General features: G+C 35.8%; 1 protein-coding gene across 1 annotated transcript; it reads right to left on the bottom strand.

The window, feature by feature from the left end:
* Positions 1 to 1,459: 1,459 nt before the first annotated feature.
* On the bottom strand, positions 1,460 to 4,988 carry LOC132556433 (G-protein coupled receptor GRL101-like). The gene is made up of 3 exons (XM_060220844.1): positions 3,527 to 4,988; positions 2,552 to 2,685; positions 1,460 to 1,543 (listed from the first exon to the last, which is right to left on the bottom strand). Exons 1-3 carry the CDS (start codon positions 4,986 to 4,988, stop codon positions 1,460 to 1,462), a joined length of 1,680 nt encoding a protein of 559 aa, XP_060076827.1.
* Between the last annotated feature and the right edge of the window lie 14,949 nt (positions 4,989 to 19,937).

Here is a 19,937-nt window from a genome sequence, read left to right as displayed (position 1 = left end):
ATTTTATAAACGATTTTCTTCATTGTCGTATCAGAGAACACATCTGAAATCAGCGAAGGCTTTATATTAGTCTCCACTTAGAATTCAGCCATAAGCCAGGAGACGATAGATCTATAGATGCTGGTGTATTACATGTGACGGACCTCACATATGTTGTTCAGTCAGGTAGCCCCCAGCTACTACAAAGAGACCCCGCCTCAAAATAACCAAGGCCGTTCATATACAAACATATAATATGCTGCTAATCAGTATTTTAACAAGCCAGAAGTTTGTTTAAGTTTCGTTTTGCTCAGCGGTTTTACAACATATATTATTAAATGTTATCAAATGAACGAACTCTATATATTTGTGAGATGAAATGTGAAGATGTGTTTTAAGGAGATTGAGTTATGTTGCTGTAAATAATCTTCTGCTTTTACCACTTTACTCGAGTAGTATTGTTGCGATGTCATTTCAAGGATATTTTATTGTCTTAACGAAACACGCTCCAGTATAGTTCACAACGAGTGAAAAGAAAACTGAGAATGAGTTGGTTTATTCAGTTTAGTGTAGTATTATAAAAAGTGAGAAGTATAAGGTTTTATTGACCTCAAAATCTCCCTTGGCTTGGCCCCGAAACTCTTTTCGTCAGAATTATATCGTTTGCCCCTGTGAGAAAAAAATCTTGTATAGTCCCGAAGTCGTGGCTTTCAAAACTGGTGTTACCCTGAGATTGTAACTGCTTTCACATGTTGTCACACATAACGGAACTCAAAACAAAACAAATGTTTTAGCAATGAATTTATTTTACACACTTTGACAAAACTTTACAGAAGGTTCCCATGATAAGCAGTAATAAAATGATCATTTTCAAACTAACCACATTTAAAAGTTTTATGTATACATTGTAAATATTACCATGTAAAAAAAATTTGAATTTTCTTCAGTGTTGTATCAGACGTAAATGTTTACGAAATGAAAGAATTTGAATTTGAGTTCAAACTCTTCGCTCTATGTAACCGCGCATTATTAAATGAGGATATCGCATGGCATCTCTTCCCGACAAATTCTTTCACATTCTTTAGTTTCTAAGCATATTTTTAAAAGTAATGTCTTTTATATAAGTATAATAACATTTAAATGACCGATTTACAAACAACGAATAGGAAATGAAGTTAGAGGTATCTGGCAAGAAAGGTTTCACTTGTAATAAATGCACTTTAACTCGCTACGTTCGTGAAAAATAACTTAACATCTAGGAAATACACATCAACTGGTTATTAAATGGTGTCTCTTCACTACTTCAATTGCGTGATGTCATTTAAGATAGTCAAATGTCTGTTGTGAAAAGTAAAAATTACATAAATGCTACCTGTAGCATGTAAGTGGCACAGGCGCGCGCCACACATGATCTTATGTCATGGTGGAATCCTTTAATTTCTTTTTTTCTTTTCTTTCTTTTATACCATCCTCCATTTCCTCATGGTGCAGTGGACTCTACCACAACTGTCTCCGGTTGACGTCTCAAAAGCTTTGTTGACGTCATCGATGCTATATATTGTTCCTGTCGGAAAATTAGAAAAGTATAGGGGATTAAATCCGACATTATTAAACAGTTACATTGATATTAACGAAAGTATTTTTGAAAAGGTTTCCCTGATAAATCTAAATAAAGGATACGTAAAAAAGCTATTTTGCTTCAGCTGCAATCTAAATGACATCATGTCATTGTAAATTTTACTACAAAGAAGTTGTAGATCTACAAACTTTTATAATGTTTTTTTTACTATTAACCTACCTTACTAGTTCTTCTAATCTGCGGATAATTTAATAATTTCATTTATCATGTTTAATCAATTTAGTCATATTACCACCATTTCATAGAATCCATGTTCTGTGTAAGAAAGGTTGTGTAACTTAAATTAGCTGTAAATTGTTTTTTTATGACGTCACAATTTTATGACATTGTGATGTCACAAAAGACACTGAGTGAATTTCTAACCATTTCAGATCAAACTCTGTATTAGGGTATGTAGTTTGCAAGAAGAATTGCAAAGAGCAATTGCAAGGAAATAAGCAAAATATTCATTCTTTTAGTTTTGCGCATTTTAAAAATGATTAATTCTGCCTCGTCAGAGGGTCGTCTACTTCCATTTTTCCCAAATTGCGATGTTTTGTTAAATTTTTCGATTAATTTTCTTTTCATTTGTAGTTTTTTGAGACCCTTCCATCACTGACGTTCGCTGTTTACTTGAGTTCGTTTTTTCTCTCTTTGTTTGTGATCGTTCGTTTTCCTGGTAGTTCCTTTGCTATTAACTTTGTTCTCATTTCAGAACTTGACATTACGTATTTGGATTGACAAAGATTTGCATGGCTTGTGTCGTTAATGAAGCATGTCCCTTTTACTCTTCCTCTTTATTTCGTTCATAGCTTGCACTAGCTTCAATGAATCGGAGTTTGGATTATGATTATATTGATATGTAAGGGTTTTTTCTTTCAAACTTAAGATTATAAATATATTAGTTTGAAAGTATTTTAAATTTGAACTTATTTCTCGTAAAAAGTAACTCACTCTCTGTCTCTTTCGTAGAAAAGATGTAACAGTGTAGAGAAACGGATTAACGGCGGCATTGATAGGTAGGACAAACACTATCACCCAGGCATAAGCTTCGTTCGAGATTGGGATTCCGCACCGAGCCAATAACCCTGAAATAAGATTACAGTTTATACATTAAACATCTTATTAATGATTTTTATTCCTAGTGTTTACAACGTATCTATTTCAATGTTAACACTTAGTATGTTGTTAGTGTAATTAAGAGTTAAACATAGTATATACAAATAACCCTAATTTATGAAGTCACATATTGTACATGTATATATGTGTGTCATGCAATATAACCTGACCAACGTCCCTCTGAGTGGTTAAAAATACTTAAAAATTTATCTCTTTTTTGTTTTTTTTTTTGTTTTGTTTTTGTTTTGTTTTTTCATTCTATTCTCAATATTTACTTGTGCAGCTTCCAATTTGGAGTTTGACTTAGGATTTGCTGAACCACTAGAATAACTGCCAAGTCCGAGAAGGATAACAATATGATGCAGTTTAATTCATTGTTTGGCTCTTTTGTATCTTACTCTATATTTGTAATACAATGTTCTTTTCATATTTGTTCATTTAAACAGTTTTCCCTATCTGAGCTGTTCGTTACAGACAGAGCAGAACATGAACTGCAATGCGGTGATATGATATCCAAACTCACAAACCATTCATAATACTGCACCTTATGTGTAAAGGACAACATGATTGACCATATCATTGTTCAATTAAATGAGGACAAGTTTTCTTGTGGGGTGTAAAGACTTATTTTCGTGAAAGTATAGTTTTGCGTATTTTAGCCGAGCTGGGAATATCATGTAATGTAACTGAAAACTTGGATAATTGCATGTTGATTGAATAAAAAATATGCAAGCAATTTGGTTTTCACGTGATGAAACTTCTCGTAATCTGAATTTTGATTTTGGTTACATTTCGATAGTTATCGCTTACCCAGGATACCAACTGGAAACCAGCAACAAAAGTCGGATGCAACCACAAGGAAGAGTGTCTTCGCCACTGTCCTCTCTCGTTTGATCGTGACTGATGAAGCGATGTTTCTAGTTTTCATTCTGATAGTTTTTAAAATGCAAATTTGGCCAACAACTATTATGCCGAAAACAAAGCTGTTAAGGCAGACAAATACTGCGAAGGAATATTCAGCTCCTGGTTGTTCGTCCCCTAGTAGTGGCAATGCGAGACACACCCCAGCTTGAGAATAGAATTTGCCTTCGAAGTATGACTGGAAGGACACAATTGGTAGGATACTGAGTATGATAGAAAAAGTCCAGAAGAACACTGAGATAAGGATAGCCTGGATCCATGAGATTCTCCACTTAGAGAGGTGGGACAATGGCAGTACTATGACAATCAGTCTGTCAAGTGTCACAAGAAGAATAAGGAACGTTGACATCTCACTAGATATGAAAGATAACACTCCACCTATAGTGCAAAAAATACTTCGTCTCCAGAACTGATCATACCATGCATAAACACCTTGATAATATGCATCAGCGATTCCTATGATAAGAAGATAAATTCCCATAAGAAGGTCAGATATACCCAGATTCAGTACAAAAAGTGAATACGTGTTTTTGAAATTATCTCTATCAATAAACACGCGATAGGCTATAACGACAACGTTTCCCAATAAAGCACAAAGTCCAATTATCCATAGGAAGACTCGAAGTACGTCAGAACCTATCAAGTTTGTACACGAGGAAATTGCATCGCTTTTAGCTATTGGGCACGACACTGCTCTTTCTAAGCAATCTGTTCCTAATTGTTCTAACGCTAAACATTTTTCATCAGTCACAGATTTGGGTTTGATACAACACATGGTTGGGTTTCCGGTAATTAGATACCTAAGATCGTCTAACCCTTGAAAGATATCTCTTGTAATTTCAATTTCATTTCCAATTAGATTTAACAAATACAATTTACTACAATTTGAAAAGATTCCGACGGGGAGACTAGTTATTAAATTTTCTGAAACATCCAGCAGTTTAATGTTGTGTGGTAGCGTTGGAATGGTGCGAAGTTTGTTATGATCTAACTTAAGGAAAATACGGCCGGTTATTCCAAGAAATACTTTCTCGTGTAATTCCGTCAACCTGTTGGAAGACAGGTCTAAAAAATAGAGGTGTGGTAAACCAGCAAATACGTCTGCGTGAAGATTTGTCAATTCATTTTCATCAAGATTAATATAATCAATATTGTGTAATCCGAAGAATCCCTTACTTGCAATGCTTCTGATCTTGTTTCCAGGTAAGGACAGAAACTTAAGTTTATTTAGATCTCTGAAGATATTATCCGGGATTGCTGATATTCTATTTCTGCTTAGATCAAGGGTGATAAGCTTGGATAAACCACTGAACACATTATCAGGAAGATTTGTTATCTTATTGTATGCCATATGGAGAGCCCGAAGGGCATCTAGATCATTGAAAACATTAGCTGCAATGGCGGATATGCGGTTTCCTTCTAAGTAAATGTACCTTAGTTTATGAAGTCCACTGAATACATTTTCCGTTAGGGCTGCTATCATATTTCCACGGAGGCGAAGAATTTCGAGTTTACACAAAGTACTGAAAACTGTGTCAGGAATAACTAAAATCTTATTTCTGGACAAATCAAGAAAATTGACCTCAGGAATAGCCTCGAAAGCTTCACCAATAAGCATCTCTATCCTGTTGTCGGACATACCAAGTACCTTGAGGCGACGCAGTCCAATAAAAGTGTTGTTTTGAATATGAGTTATTTTGTTTCCGTTTGCCCTGAAATATTTAAGTAAGGACAAATTAGCGAACGCATTATCGGGAATAACTTCGATTTCGTTATTGGAAATAGCTAGAAGCCCACTAAAGAAAGATTTCACCGTAAATGGTCGGTTATATCTGTAAGGACTAGATTGTACTTCATTCAGTAGGAAAGATTTCACTTTAAATGGTCGTCAAACTTCATTCAGTAGGAAAGATTTCACCGTAAATGGTCTCAGATTGTACTTCATTCAAAATGGTCGTCAGATTGTAAAGAGGAAAGATTTCACTTTAAATGGTCGTCAGATTGTACTTCATTCAGTAGGAAAGATTTCACTTTAAATGGTCGTCAGATTGTAAATTTTCATTCAGTAGATTTCACTTTAAAAGTATTTCACTTTAAATGGTCGTCAGATTGTACTTCATTCAGTAGGAAAGATTTCACCGTAAATGGTCGTCAGATTGTACTTCATTCAGTAGGAAAGATTTCACTTTAAATGGTCGTCAGATTGTACTTCATTCAGTAGGAAAGATTTCACCGTAAATGGTCGTCAGATTGTACTTCATTCAGTAGGAAAGATTTCACTTTAAATGGTCGTCAGATTGTACTTCATTCAGTAGGAAAGATTTCACCGTAAATGGTCGTCAGATTGTACTTCATTCAGTAGGAAAGATTTCACTTTAAATGGTCGTCAGATTGTACTTCATTCAGTAGGAAAGATTTCACCGTAAATGGTCGTCAGATTGTACTTCATTCAGTAGGAAAGATTTCACTTTAAATGGTCGTCAGATTGTACTTCATTCAGTAGGAAAGATTTCACCTTAAATGGTCGTCAGATTGTACTTCATTCAGTAGGAAAGATTTCACCGTAAATGGTCGTCAGTCGGTCGTCAGATTGTACTTCATTCAGTAGGAAAGATTTCACCGTAAATGGTCGTCAGATTGTACTTCATTCAGTAGGAAAGATTTCACTTTAAATGGTCGTCAGATTGTACTTCATTCAGTAGGAAAGATTTCACCGTAAATGGTCGTCAGATTGTACTTCATTCAGTAGGAAAGATTTCACTTTAAATGGTCGTCAGATTGTACTTCATTCAGTAGGAAAGATTTCACTTTAAATGGTCGTCAGATTGTACTTCATTCAGTAGGAAAGATTTCACCGTAAATGGTCGTCAGATTGTACTTCATTCAGTCGGAAAGATTTCACTTTAAATGGTCGTCAGATTGTACTTCATTCAGTAGGAAAGATTTCACCGTAAATGGTCGTCAGATTGTACTTCATTCAGTAGGAAAGATTTCACTTTAAATGGTCGTCAGATTGTACTTCATTCAGTAGGAAAGATTTCACTTTAAATGGTCGTCAGATTGTACTTCATTCAGTAGGAAAGATTTCACCGTAAATGGTCGTCAGATTGTACTTCATTCAGTAGGAAAGATTTCACCGTTAATGGTCGTCAGATTGTACTTCATTCAGTAGGAAAGATTTCACTTTAAATGGTCGTCAGATTGTACTTCATTCAGTAGGAAAGATTTCACTTTAAATGGTCGTCAGATTGTACTTCATTCAGTAGGAAAGATTTCACCGTAAATGGTCGTCAGATTGTACTTCATTCAGTAGGAAAGATTTCACTTTAAATGGTCGTCAGATTGTAAGACTTTAAATGGTCGTCAGATTTTCATTCAGTAGGAAAGATTTCACCGTAAATGGTCGTCAGATTGTACTTCATTCAGTAGGAAAGATTTCACTTTAAATGGTCGTCAGATTGTACTTCATTCAGTAGGAAAGATTTCACTTTAAATGGTCGTCAGATTGTACTTCATTCAGTAGGAAAGATTTCACCGTAAATGGTCGTCAGATTGTACTTCATTCAGTAGGAAAGATTTCACTTTAAATGGTCGTCAGATTGTACTTCATTCAGTTCATTTCACTTTAAATGGTCGTCAGATTGTAAATTCAGATTTCACCGTAAATGGTCGTCAGATTGTACTTCATTCAGTAGGAAAGATTTCACTTTAAATGGTCGTCAGATTGTACTTCATTCAGTTTCACTTTAAATGGTCGTCAAAGATTTCACCGTAAATGGTCGTCAGATTGTACTTCATTCAGTAGGAAAGATTTCACTTTAAATGGTCGTCAGATTGTACTTCATTCAGTAGGAAAGATTTCACTTTAAATGGTCGTCAGATTGTACTTCATTCAGTAGGAAAGATTTCACTTTAAATGGTCGTCAGATTGTACTTCATTCAGTAGGAAAGATTTCAGTAGGAAAGATTTCACCGTAAATGGTCGTCAGATTGTACTTCATTCAGTAGGAAAGATTTCACTTTAAATGGTCGTCAGATTGTACTTCAGTCAGTAGGAAAGATTTCACTTTAAATGGTCGTCAGATTGTAATTCATTCAGTAGGATAGATTTCACCGTATTTCACCGTAAATGGTTTCACTTTAAATGGTCGTCAGATTGTACTTCATTCAGTAGGAAAGATTTCACCGTAAATGGTCGTCAGATTGTACTTCATTCAGTAGGAAAGATTTCACCGTAAATGGTCGTCAGATTGTACTTCATTCAGTAGGAAAGATTTCACTTTAAATGGTCGTCAGATTGTACTTCATTCAGTAGGATTTCAAGATTTCACTTTAAATGGTCGTCAGATTGTACTTCATTCAGTAGGAAAGATTTCACCGTAAATGGTCGTCAGATTGTACTTCATTCAGTAGGAAAGATTTCACCGTCAAATTAATTGGTCGTCAGATTGTTCTTCATTCAGTAGTAAAGATTTCACTTTTAATGGTCGTCAGATTGTACTTCATTCAGTAGGAAAGATTTCACTTTAAATGGTCGTCAGATTGTACTTCATTCAGTAGGAAAGATTTCACTTTAAATGGTCGTCAGATTGTACTTCATTCAGTAGGAAAGATTTCACTTTAAATGGTCGTCAGATTGTACTTCATTCAGTAGGAAAGATTTCACTTTAAATGGTCGTCAGATTGTACTTCATTCAGTAGGAAAGATTTCACTTTAAATGGTCGTCAGATTGTACTTCATTCAGTAGGAAAGATTTCACTTTAAATGGTCGTCAGATTGTACTTCATTCAGTAGGAAAGATTTCACTTTAAATGGTCGTCAGATTGTACTTCATTCAGTAGGAAAGATTTCACTTTAAATGGTCGTCAGATTGTACTTCATTCAGTAGGAAAGATTTCACTTTAAATGGTCGTCAGATTGTACTTCATTCAGTAGGAAAGATTTCACCGTAAATGGTCGTCAGATTGTACTTCATTCAGTAGGAAAGATTTCACCGTAAATGGTCGTCAGATTGTACTTCATTCAGTAGGAAAGATTTCACTTTAAATGGTCGTCAGATTGTACTTCATTCAGTAGGAAAGATTTCACCGTAAATGGTCGTACAGATTGTACACGGAAAGATTTCACTTTATTGTACTTCATTCAGTAGGAAAGATTTCACTTTAAATGGTCGTCAGATTGTACTTCATTCAGTAGGAAAGATTTCACCGTAAATGGTCGTCAGATTGTACTTCATTCAGTAGGAAAGATTTCACTTCATAAATGGTCGTCAGATTGTACTTCATTCAGTAGGAAAGATTTCACTTTAAATGGTCGTCAGATTGTACTTCATTCAGTAGGAAAGATTTCACTTTAAATGGTCGTCAGATTTCACCGTACTTCATTCAGTAGGAAAGATTTCACCGTAAATGGTCGTCAGTATTGTACAGTAGGAAAGATTAGTCGTAGGATGTTGATGTTTGGTACGGAAGATATATATGTGTAGTGTACAGGATGTTGATGTTAGGTACGGATGGTATATATGTCTCGTGTACAGGAAGTTTATGTTTGGTACGGAAGATATATATGTGTAGTGTACAGGATGTTGATGTTTACGTATATATGTGTCAGTACAGGATGTGTAGTGTATGTTGATGTTTGTACGGAGGATATATATGTGTAGTGTACAGGATGTTGATGTTTGGTACGGAGGGTATATATGTGTAGCGTAGAGGATGTTGATGTTTGGTACGGAGGACATATATGTGTAGTGTACAGGATGTTGATGTTTGGTATGGAGGATATATATGTGTAGTGTAGAGGATGTTGATGTTTGGTACGGAAGATATATATGTGTAGTGTACAGGATGTTGATGTTTGGTACGGAAGATATATATGTGTAGTGTACAGGATGTTGATGTTTGGTACGGAAGATATATATGTGTAGTGTACAGGATGTTGATGTTTGGTATGGAGGATATATATGTGTAGTGTACAGGATGTTGATGTTTGGTACGGAGGATATATATGTGTAGTGTACAGGATGTTGATGTTTGGTACGGAGGGTATATATGTGTAGCGTAGAGGATGTTGATGCTTGGTACGGAGGAGTGTAGTATGTTGATGTATGGTATATATATGTGTAGTGTACAGGATGTTGATGTTTGGTACGGAAGATATATATGTGTAGTGTACAGGATGTTGATGTTTGGTACGGAGGGTATATATGTGTAGTGTACAGGATGTTGATGTTTGGTACGGAAGATATATATGTGTAGTGTACAGGATGTTGATGTTTGGTACGGAGGGTATATATGTGTAGTGTACAGGATGTTGATGTTTGGTACGGAGGATATATATGTGTAGTGTACAGGACGTTATGTGTAGCGTAGAGGATGTTGATGTTTGGTACTTAGGGTACATATGTGTAGTGTACAGGATGTTGATGTTTGGTACGGAGGATATATATGTGTAGTGTACAGGATGTTTATGTTTGGTACGGAAGATATATATGTGTAGTGTACAGGATGTTATGTGTAGCGTAGAGTATGTTGATGTTTGGTATGGAAGATATATATGTGTAGTGTACAGGATGTTATGTGTAGTGTACAGGATGTTGATGTTTGGTACGGAAGATATATATGTGTAGTGTACAGGATGTTGATGTTTGGTACGGAAGATATATATGTGTAGTGTACAGGATGTTGATGTTTGGTACGGAGGGTATATATGTGTAGTGTACAGGATGTTGATGTTTGGTACGGAAGATATATATGTGTAGTGTACAGGATGTTGATGTTTGGTACGGAGGATATATATGTGTAGTGTACAGGATATGTTTGGTATGTGTAGTGTACAGGATGTTGATGTTTGGTACGGAGATATATATATATGTACAGTGTTGAGTGTACAGGATATATTGATGTTTGTGTACGGAAGATATATATGTGTTTGGTACAGGATGTTATGTGTATATATATATGTGTAGTGTACAGGATGTTGATGTTTGGTACGGAGGATATATATGTGTAGTGTACAGGATGTTGATGTTTGGTACGGATATATATGTGTAGTGTACAGGATATATGTTTGTAGTGTACAGGTTTGTTTGTACGGAGGATATATATGTGTAGTGTACAGGATGTTGATGTTTGGTTTGGAGGATATATATGTGTAGTGTACAGGATGTTGATGTTTATATGTGTACGTGTAGGATATATATGTGTAGTGTATATATGTAGTGTACAGGTATGTTTGAAGATATACATGTGTAGTGTACTGGATGTTGATGTTTGGTACGGAGGATATATATGTGTAGTGTACAGGATGTTGATGTTTGGTATGGAGGATATATATGTGTAGTGTACAGGATGTTGATGTTTGGTACGGAGGATATATATGTGTAGTGTACAGGATGTTGATGTTTGGTACGGAAGATATATATGTGTAGTGTACAGGATGTTGATGTTTGGTACGGAAGATATATATGTGTAGTGTACAGGATGTTATGTGTAGCGTAGAGTATGTTGATGTTTGGTACGGAAGACATATATGTGTAGTGTACAGGATGTTGATGTTTGGTTTGGAGGATATATATGTGTAGTGTACAGGATGTTGATGTTTGGTTTGGAGGATATATATGTGTAGTGTACAGGATGTTGATGCTTGGTACGGAGGATATATATGTGTAGTGTACAGGATGTTGATGCTTGGTACGGAGGATATATATGTGTAGTGTACAGGATGTTGATGTTTGGTACGGAGGATATATATGTGTGTTGATGTGTAGGAGGATATATATGTGTAGGATGTTGATGTTTGGTACGGAGGATATATATGTGTAGTGTACAGGATGTTGATGTTTGGTACGGAGGGTATATATGTGTAGTGTACAGGATGTTGATGTTTGGTATGGAGGATATATATGTGTAGTGTACAGGATGTTGATGTTTGGTACGGAGGGTATATATGTGTAGTGTACAGGATGTTGATGTTTGGTACGGAGGGTATATATGTGTAGTGTACAGGATGTTGATGTTTGGTACGGAAGATATATATGTGTAGTGTACAGGATGTTGATGCTTGGTACGGAGGGTATATATGTGTAGTGTACAGGATGTTGATGTTTGGTACGGAGGGTATATATGTGTAGTGTACAGGATGTTGATGTTTGGTACGGAGGATATATATGTGTAGTGTACAGGATGTTGATGTTTGGTTTGGAGGATATATATGTGTAGTGTACAGGATGTTGATGTTTGGTACGGAGGGTATATGTGTGTAGTGTACAGGATGTTGATGTTTGGTACGGAGGGTATATGTGTGTAGTGTACAGGATGTTGATGTTTGGTATGGAGGATATATATGTGTAGTGTACAGGATGTTGATGTTTGGTACGGAAGATATATATGTGTAGTGTACAGGATGTTGATGTTTGGTACGGAGGGTATATGTGTGTAGTGTACAGGATGTTTATGTTTGGTACGGAAGATATATGTGTAGTATACAGGATGTTATGTGTAGTGTACAGGATGTTGATGTTTGGTACGGAAGATATATATGTGTAGTGTACAGGATGTTATGTGTAGCGTAGAGTATGTTGATGTTTGGTACGGAGGATACATATATGTAGTGTACAGGATGTTGATGTTTGGTACGGAAGATATATATGTGTAGTGTACAGGATGTTGATGTTTGGTATCATTCTATTTATCTGTCACCCAGATTGCATTCATATTGACAATAAATGCAATCTGACAGACGTTCAATGGTTAAGTAGTGCACAGGATGTTGATCTTTGGTATGTAGGATATAGGTGTGTAGTGTACATGTTATGTGTGTTTGGTACCGATGATATATGATTATATAAGAAATGGATGGATGGATGGATAGATTGATGAACAATTTGATAGAACAGATGATATACGTACTGCAGCTCTGTTCATTTTCTGATCCAGGACAATCAATATCACATCTGTATTGCATATGTTGACAAAGTGAGCTTGGACACATGTACTTCATCTCGGCAATTCCATTCTCCCTTCCTTCAAATATACATGAATTTGCTGTATTAGCATTTAAACGCCACCGGTCTATTCACCGACCATCTTATTACCGAAGTTTCGGTTAAAGAAACATACATGTAAAATAAAACCCGCTCGATGTATAGAATTCTTTTTATTTCTTATTTTATCATTATTTTTTTTTATTTTTTTTCGTATTGTTGTAGAAGACGACCTGCTAGGTAGATATATTAGTTATTCATCCAAATCGCCTATTTCAGACATTAATGAATTGTATGACCAAAATAACCGCCAATCTCAAAATATTGTTAGCGTACAAGCTAGAATATCGTTCTTAATATATTCTTTCTTTCCTCGTACTAAAAATTAAAAACAGAAATAATTTGCCTCCTAATATTAAAGTGAATCCTTCTTTGTCTTTTCTGAAATAACACCTAAATCCTTGGAATGTACCCACATAGTAATTTAATGGTTTACGAATGGAACAAATTTATCATGCCTAAATGTAGCTCTCTCCTTCGAGAAAATCGTTTTCGGAAAAAAATACTGATAACCCTTTTTGTATCTAGGGTCAAATTGAAACCATCAAACACTATCTCTTAGAGTGTAATGCATATAGCATTCTGTGCCGTCAATATATTAATCATATCAGTAACTAGTCATTTGGCCGTCCTTACGGTGAGGCATTACGAACCAAAGCTGGAAACGCTTATATTTTTAAGGCTTTTCAAACATCCATTGTTAAAAGTAAACGCTTTGATATTATTTGATACTAATTATCATATATATTTTTTTATCTACGTTTGGACTACAGTATTTCTTAATGGCTCCCTAATCACAACTCCAATTTTGGACTACAGTATGTCCTAATGGTTCCCTAATCACAACTCCACTTTTGGACTGCAGTATGTCCTAATGGCTCCCTAATCACAACTCCACTTTTGGACTACAGTATTTCCTAATGGCTCCCTAATCACAACTCCACTTTTGGACTGCAGTATGTCCTAATGGTTCCCCTATCACAACTCCACTTTTGGACTACAGTATTTCCTAATGACTCCCTAATCACAACTCCACTTTTGGACTTCAGCCAAGTGTTTGCCTCTTTGAAGATAACGTTAAGTTCTGTCCCCTAGCCAAGACATAACGGATCTCGTATAACGACTGGTTTGTTCGTAATATGATATGACCGGATGCAAGGTCGTATCGGCAGTTTAATTCAGTATGTAGCATGATAAAATCGGGATCAGGCTCGCAATACCACAATGCGTCTTGCAGGAACACAAGTACATGCACTCGCATTTATACATATACTCAACAAAAAAGAAAGGTTAACATGTTTCCTTGGCGAATACCTGTAAATGAGTGAAAATAAATGACGTTTGTGCAATATCAGAAAATGGTAATGTTTTATATTACAAAATCCAAGGGGGTTACCAAAATTATTCAAGCGTGAAAGTCTGTATTAGCGAAAGAGCTGCACGAGGTTTTCTGCGACTAACTTGTATCTTCGCTTGAATTTCATAAACATTCAAACTGACAACTGTTCCTTAGATCCTTAGGACTTAGAAATTACCGAATCTTGCTATCTATCAACTTTATCATTATGCCTCGGCTGTCACAAGTACAGAGAGAAAGAGCTTTAGGCATGATCCAGGCTGGGGAGTCTCACCGTCGAGTTGCACGGCATTTTGGTTGCAGTGTTAAGACATTTTGCCAGTTGGTAAGTCGTTTAAACCAAATTGGGTCAACATCCGATCGTCCCCGAAGCGGCCGACCCCGTAAAACGACCGCCAGGGATGACCGTCGTATACGATTGATACACTTGCGCAATCGATTCGTAACCACAGTAGAGACTACAAGGACATTGTTTGGGCGTCGTGTGTCTCCCGAAACAGCCCGTAACAGGTTGAGAGCCTACCAATTGAAAGCACTGGACCCAATTTTTTGCGACGTCACCGTAATAATAAGTGTAACTGGACCCGTGTTCATCGTCGTTGGGCCTTACGACAATGGAACAATGTTCTGTTTTCAGATGAGTCCAGGTTTTGTCTGCAACACGGTTACTGAAGGCTCAGAGTGTGGAGGCGACGAGGGGAGCGTTTTGCGAACTGCTGCGTGGCAGAACGGGACCGCTTTGACGGCGGAAGTGTAATGGTTTGGGGTGGTATTTGTGGGGGGGGGGGGGGGGGGGGGACGAAATTTTAAGACCAGTGGTTCTGCCATTCTTAAGACGCCATGGCGTTGGCGCCATTTTTCAACTGGATAACGCACCAGCGCACACCAGTCTAACGAGCTGGCTTAACAAACGCGGTATCACGTCTTTCGAGGTGGCTTAACATACGCGGTATCACGTCTAACGAGCTGGCTTAACAAACGCGGTATCACGTTTCACGAGCTGGCTTAACAAACGCGGGATCACGTCTACCGAGCTGGCTTAACATACACGGTATCACGTCTAACAAGCTGGCTTAACAAACGCGGTATCACGTCTAACGAGCTGGCTTAACAAACGCGGTATCACGTCTAACGACCTGGCTTAACAAACGCGGTATCACGTCTAACGACCTGGCTTAACAAACGCGGTATCACGTCTAACGAGCTGGCTTGACAAACGCGGTATCACGTCTAACGAGCTGGCTTAACAAACGCGGTATTACGCTTAACGACCTGGCTTAACAAACGCGGTATCACGTCTAACGAGCTGGCTTAACAAACGCGGTATCACGTACGATGCACTGGCTAAGCAAATGTGATAATATATCTGACACTCTTTCAAAAACATCTCGACCGTAAAACGTTTGATTGCCAAAAGTCAGATAGTCATCTCACAGTGATAAACAATATATATATATAAGTAATCGTGTAATACTTCGTTAAACAAATTACTACTTTAAGATGTCAAAATATAAAGGTTATCAAAAATACAACATCTAGGGGAACATGATCTAAGGTGCAAAAAATGCAGACATAGAATTGTCAACATTTGTTAATGGTTAAAGACATTCAACGGAAACTTAAATATTTTGCCATCGACAATATCACTGAATTAAAATTAGAGGTTAAATTACATGTTTTTGATACCATATTCTGATGACGTCACACTCGAAAACAGAGGTGTGTGCTATTATGAATGGCTGCTCATATTTATTCTGCTATTATCTCGTTGAATATTGTATCAGATAGTCTTTAATGTTAATCTATTCTGTAATCGACTTTAACGATATCTGATCAGAAAATATCTACGATTTTCAATCTTTTTATTACAAGTGACGAGCACAATGGCGTTATAGAAGTATGCGGAACATCTGTTTTACCGATTTAAGATTATCTAATATCACATTGGCTAAAATAAATTTTAACTAAAAGTATATCAAAATCTTACTTTCCGGGCATTCCGTGTCGTCTTCCGATGACATTCTGGACCGTTTATTTAATATTCTTGTTCTGCCTTGGTCTTGTATTTCAGCCTCCTGCTTACACGTGCTTTCGACTGCTTTGCCATACTGGTGAGTTTCGTTTCGTTTGGTGTAGGCCGTCCTAACATTTACGTCTGTCTCCTGTCCGTCAGTGCTTTCAACTTTTTGGCCATTGTTCATAGCAAGAACGTCTCCCTTTGCATACCAACTGTTTTGGAACGTGATGATGATTCCAATAAATATGGTATACACAAACAATTTGTTATACATTTCCGTGACAAGCAAATAAACAATGTTACTTTATATTGTTTTAACTGTTTATACCACAGATCCGAATAAAGAATAAAGCTACTCATATAGAGAATATTTTGACACTATCCCAACAAAGTTTTTGCTTTTATTTAAAAACTTGTGAAACATCTATATTTATGGTCTGCAGTAGGCGATATTTTTATAAGTGTATAAATAATTAATTTCACATCGATCACAAATTCCTTGGTTTACTGTATTTTTATTACAACTCATACCATTTGTCTGTCCTACGCGTTCGTGAAAGTATTAGAGCCAATCAGCGCTTTGTAAATAAAAAAAAAATTATATCGACCAATTTATCAACAAATAGAAACAAGCCAATTTATGGAGATCTGATACAGTATTGAGCCAATTTACATCGAACGATAAGAGTCATATTGACTTAATAACTCAAAAAGGAAATAACAACTATAACAGGGCATAGACGACAAAACATTCGTAACTCAAACTAACGGAGGCAGGTGATTTTTAGAAATAAATTCATGATTAGAGATTTAAAACTTCATGAAGACCACAGTAAATATTGCTTGTGATTTTAGTTGATACAAAACTTGTTCTGAGTTAACAAGTAGATAATCTATTATTATAACAAGCTCTGTACTTGCATCTCCTGACAAACACATCGAGAAGCTGAATTTAAAAAGAAATCGTGATTTTAATCTTTAGCTCACCTGGGCCGTTCGTAAGTTAACGTTTGTATACATGTACATATTGCTACGACAGAGACAATGAACAGTAAATTTGCCTGCTATAACTGAAAGTATGACATATTTGAGGTTTACAGGTATAGCAGTTTGGTTATGGAAAATTCATCCATTCATGATATTTATGATAGACACTTGAATAACAAAACATATTTTCAGGTTGTGAATGCAGGGCGGTTTACCTGAAGAAATGGAAAATTCGATAGACGAATTAGAATAATCACTCTTGTCATGCAGCTAGCTGCCTATCATTGTTTCGATGTAGGAAAAGATCAAGAAAGTGGCTACATAAGAAGAATCTTCATTATCCTCGATTTCCAAGGCGGTAATTCCTTATTTAAAGACGAGACGTTATCACTTCATCTAAAAATGAATTTGGCAGATATCGCAATGCATTTTGTCGATATTTCAGTCTCGTATGATGTTAAAATCAAGCAACCAATAGAGGGGCACAGTTCGTTCCCATAAGCCAATAGTCTATTTGAAAATCTTGACATCAAACTCTGTGAAGATAACATTCTCACGTGCATATCTTAGATAGTTAGAAATGAAACACGTTCTTTATTCGTCCTGAATGGGTGTAAATTCGCCAATTTCTTCTAATATGTATGAAACTTGATGTATCATAACGTATCTTTAGTAAATGTCTAAAAGAGATTCTACCTAATATGAAAGATGAAATAAGTCTTTGGATTCATGTCAGGTGTAATAAATCTTATTTAAAACTAAATTAATGTGAGGTGCTGTTTGCCTCAAAGCTTATAAAAACTAAAAAGTATTCATGAAATTTTTTTTTAAATACGAAATAGTTATGAAATCGTAACTGGCGATATTCCTACTCCAAATACCTGTCTTTGATGACGTCACAATGTTCATGAAGTTATCATGTTATGAAATAATAGAAACAATTTCAATAATTAATATTATTTCGCTGTCAGCAGGTAAATGAATAATATAAAAAAATGTTCATCCTGAGCTCACTAGGTTTTTACATTATAAATGAAACGGGAACGAGTACAAATCGTTCAAATGATAAAATTTTGGTGTTCAACGAAAGGTAGTCATTTCATTGGAAAATCACGCCTTTTAAAGATTGCATTTGTTAATTTGATTATTTTGTTTTATAATATTACTATCATTTATTTACAGGCTTCCTCACAGAATCAAGATTGTTATGATGACATTTTAGTCTCATATCAAAATTTCATATGTCCTGCTAAATGAGGATCTATTTCTTCTATAAAATCTATAAAATGTGTGCCTCATGTGTTTATTCCTACTATACTTGAAGTAATCTCACGTTAATTTATCTTATCGTTGGCTTTTCATTTTACAGCCGGTGTCCACATTGTTTTACCTTAAATGTCATACACTTTCATTTGACGCCCGCATTTGTGCAAAGGCATCTAAACATTTCATAAATGTCAAAGGCATTTCATGTGAAAATGACAACAAGTTCAATTTTATTTTCGACATAGGACTCCGAATGATCACAAAGGCTTGCTGGTGCTTTGCAATATTTAATTCATCATGTCTCCATCCATTCTGACTAGTAGAATTATGTTGCAAGGCCGTGGAGGTTGCAAGGTTGTGAAGCAACATGAGAGTTAAGTTTGATACTACACATACATTATCACAGCAACGATGGCATTTGAGTGCCACAAATGTGCAAGAGCACTTGTTGTTAACATCAACCCTACCTTGTGTATCGCGTTTATTCATTAAAACGGAGACGAGAATCACAATTATTTGGAACCAGACCTTCCGATAAATTTGACAATTATAGTATCAAACGTTAGCACATTGGATAATTCAGCTCTTTGTCGGCTAGTCAAGAGTATTTTGTTTATATAGTGTAGTGGTATATATCAGAAAGCAGATACCTTGTCGATGAACCCCTTTTAGCCAACGGTAGAATCAGTTGGAGTGTAACAGGATATATACACATTCACACGGTAAGAGAAATTTGAAAGCACAATTGGGGGAAATATTTTGGTATTTTGATTTTTGGTGCGTTTTTACTCTTTTTTGTTAAGTCATAACCCAAATCATAACACAAAATCATGTTTAACATACAGTGTTTTGTAGTTTGTCTTGTCGTTTTAAGCAGTTTAATCATCTACATTAACATAGAGACAGTATACACTGCATACCATGAAATGTTAACATTTGAAAATGAGGATCATGTATATTACATGCCATTAATTGTTAACATTTGAAAATGAGGATCATGTATATTACATGCCATTAATTTTTAACATTTGAACATGAGGATCATGTATATTACATACCATTAAAAGTTAACATTTGAAAATGAGGTTCGTGTATATTACGTACCATGAAATGTTAACATTTGAAAATGAGGACCGTGCAAACAATTTTATGAATTATACGGCGAGGTCATATATGCGTCATTATTTTCCATGAGTTAATTAAACGATGATTAAAACGATAAAGAACATTTTATTAAATGTATGTCTACTCGGCATTAAGTTATAATTATACGGATATATGTAATAAACACACACTTGTCCTTCCATTTAGATTCGCCGGCTCACTCTTTTCACAAGACGGGTTACTAAAGGTAAGTAATTTATTTTAAATAATCTATACATGTTGCGTTCAGATTATCATATGCATTAAAATTTTATCATGTACAACCTATTTAAGTAAAAATCGTCCTTTCCGAAATATGACTACATGTTTAGAAGTAAATATTGATTCCACTTGGTTAACATTTCATCTTCAAATTTCGCGTTTAAATCCGTTGATCAAAAAGATTAAAGTTCCACTTTAACCAAAATTTGTGTTTAACTAGATCACCTCAGCACAACCAACACACGCCTTTCCGATTTTAGGCTG

The sequence above is a fragment of the Ylistrum balloti genome, unplaced genomic scaffold, assembly GCF_031769215.1.
Source record: "Ylistrum balloti isolate Yb309-2 unplaced genomic scaffold, AGI_CSIRO_Ybal_v1 Utg370568, whole genome shotgun sequence".
Classification (NCBI taxonomy): Eukaryota; Metazoa; Mollusca; class Bivalvia; order Pectinida; family Pectinidae; genus Ylistrum; species Ylistrum balloti.
Note: the sequence above shows the minus strand (reverse complement) of the source record. Positions and strands in the feature narration are given on the sequence as shown.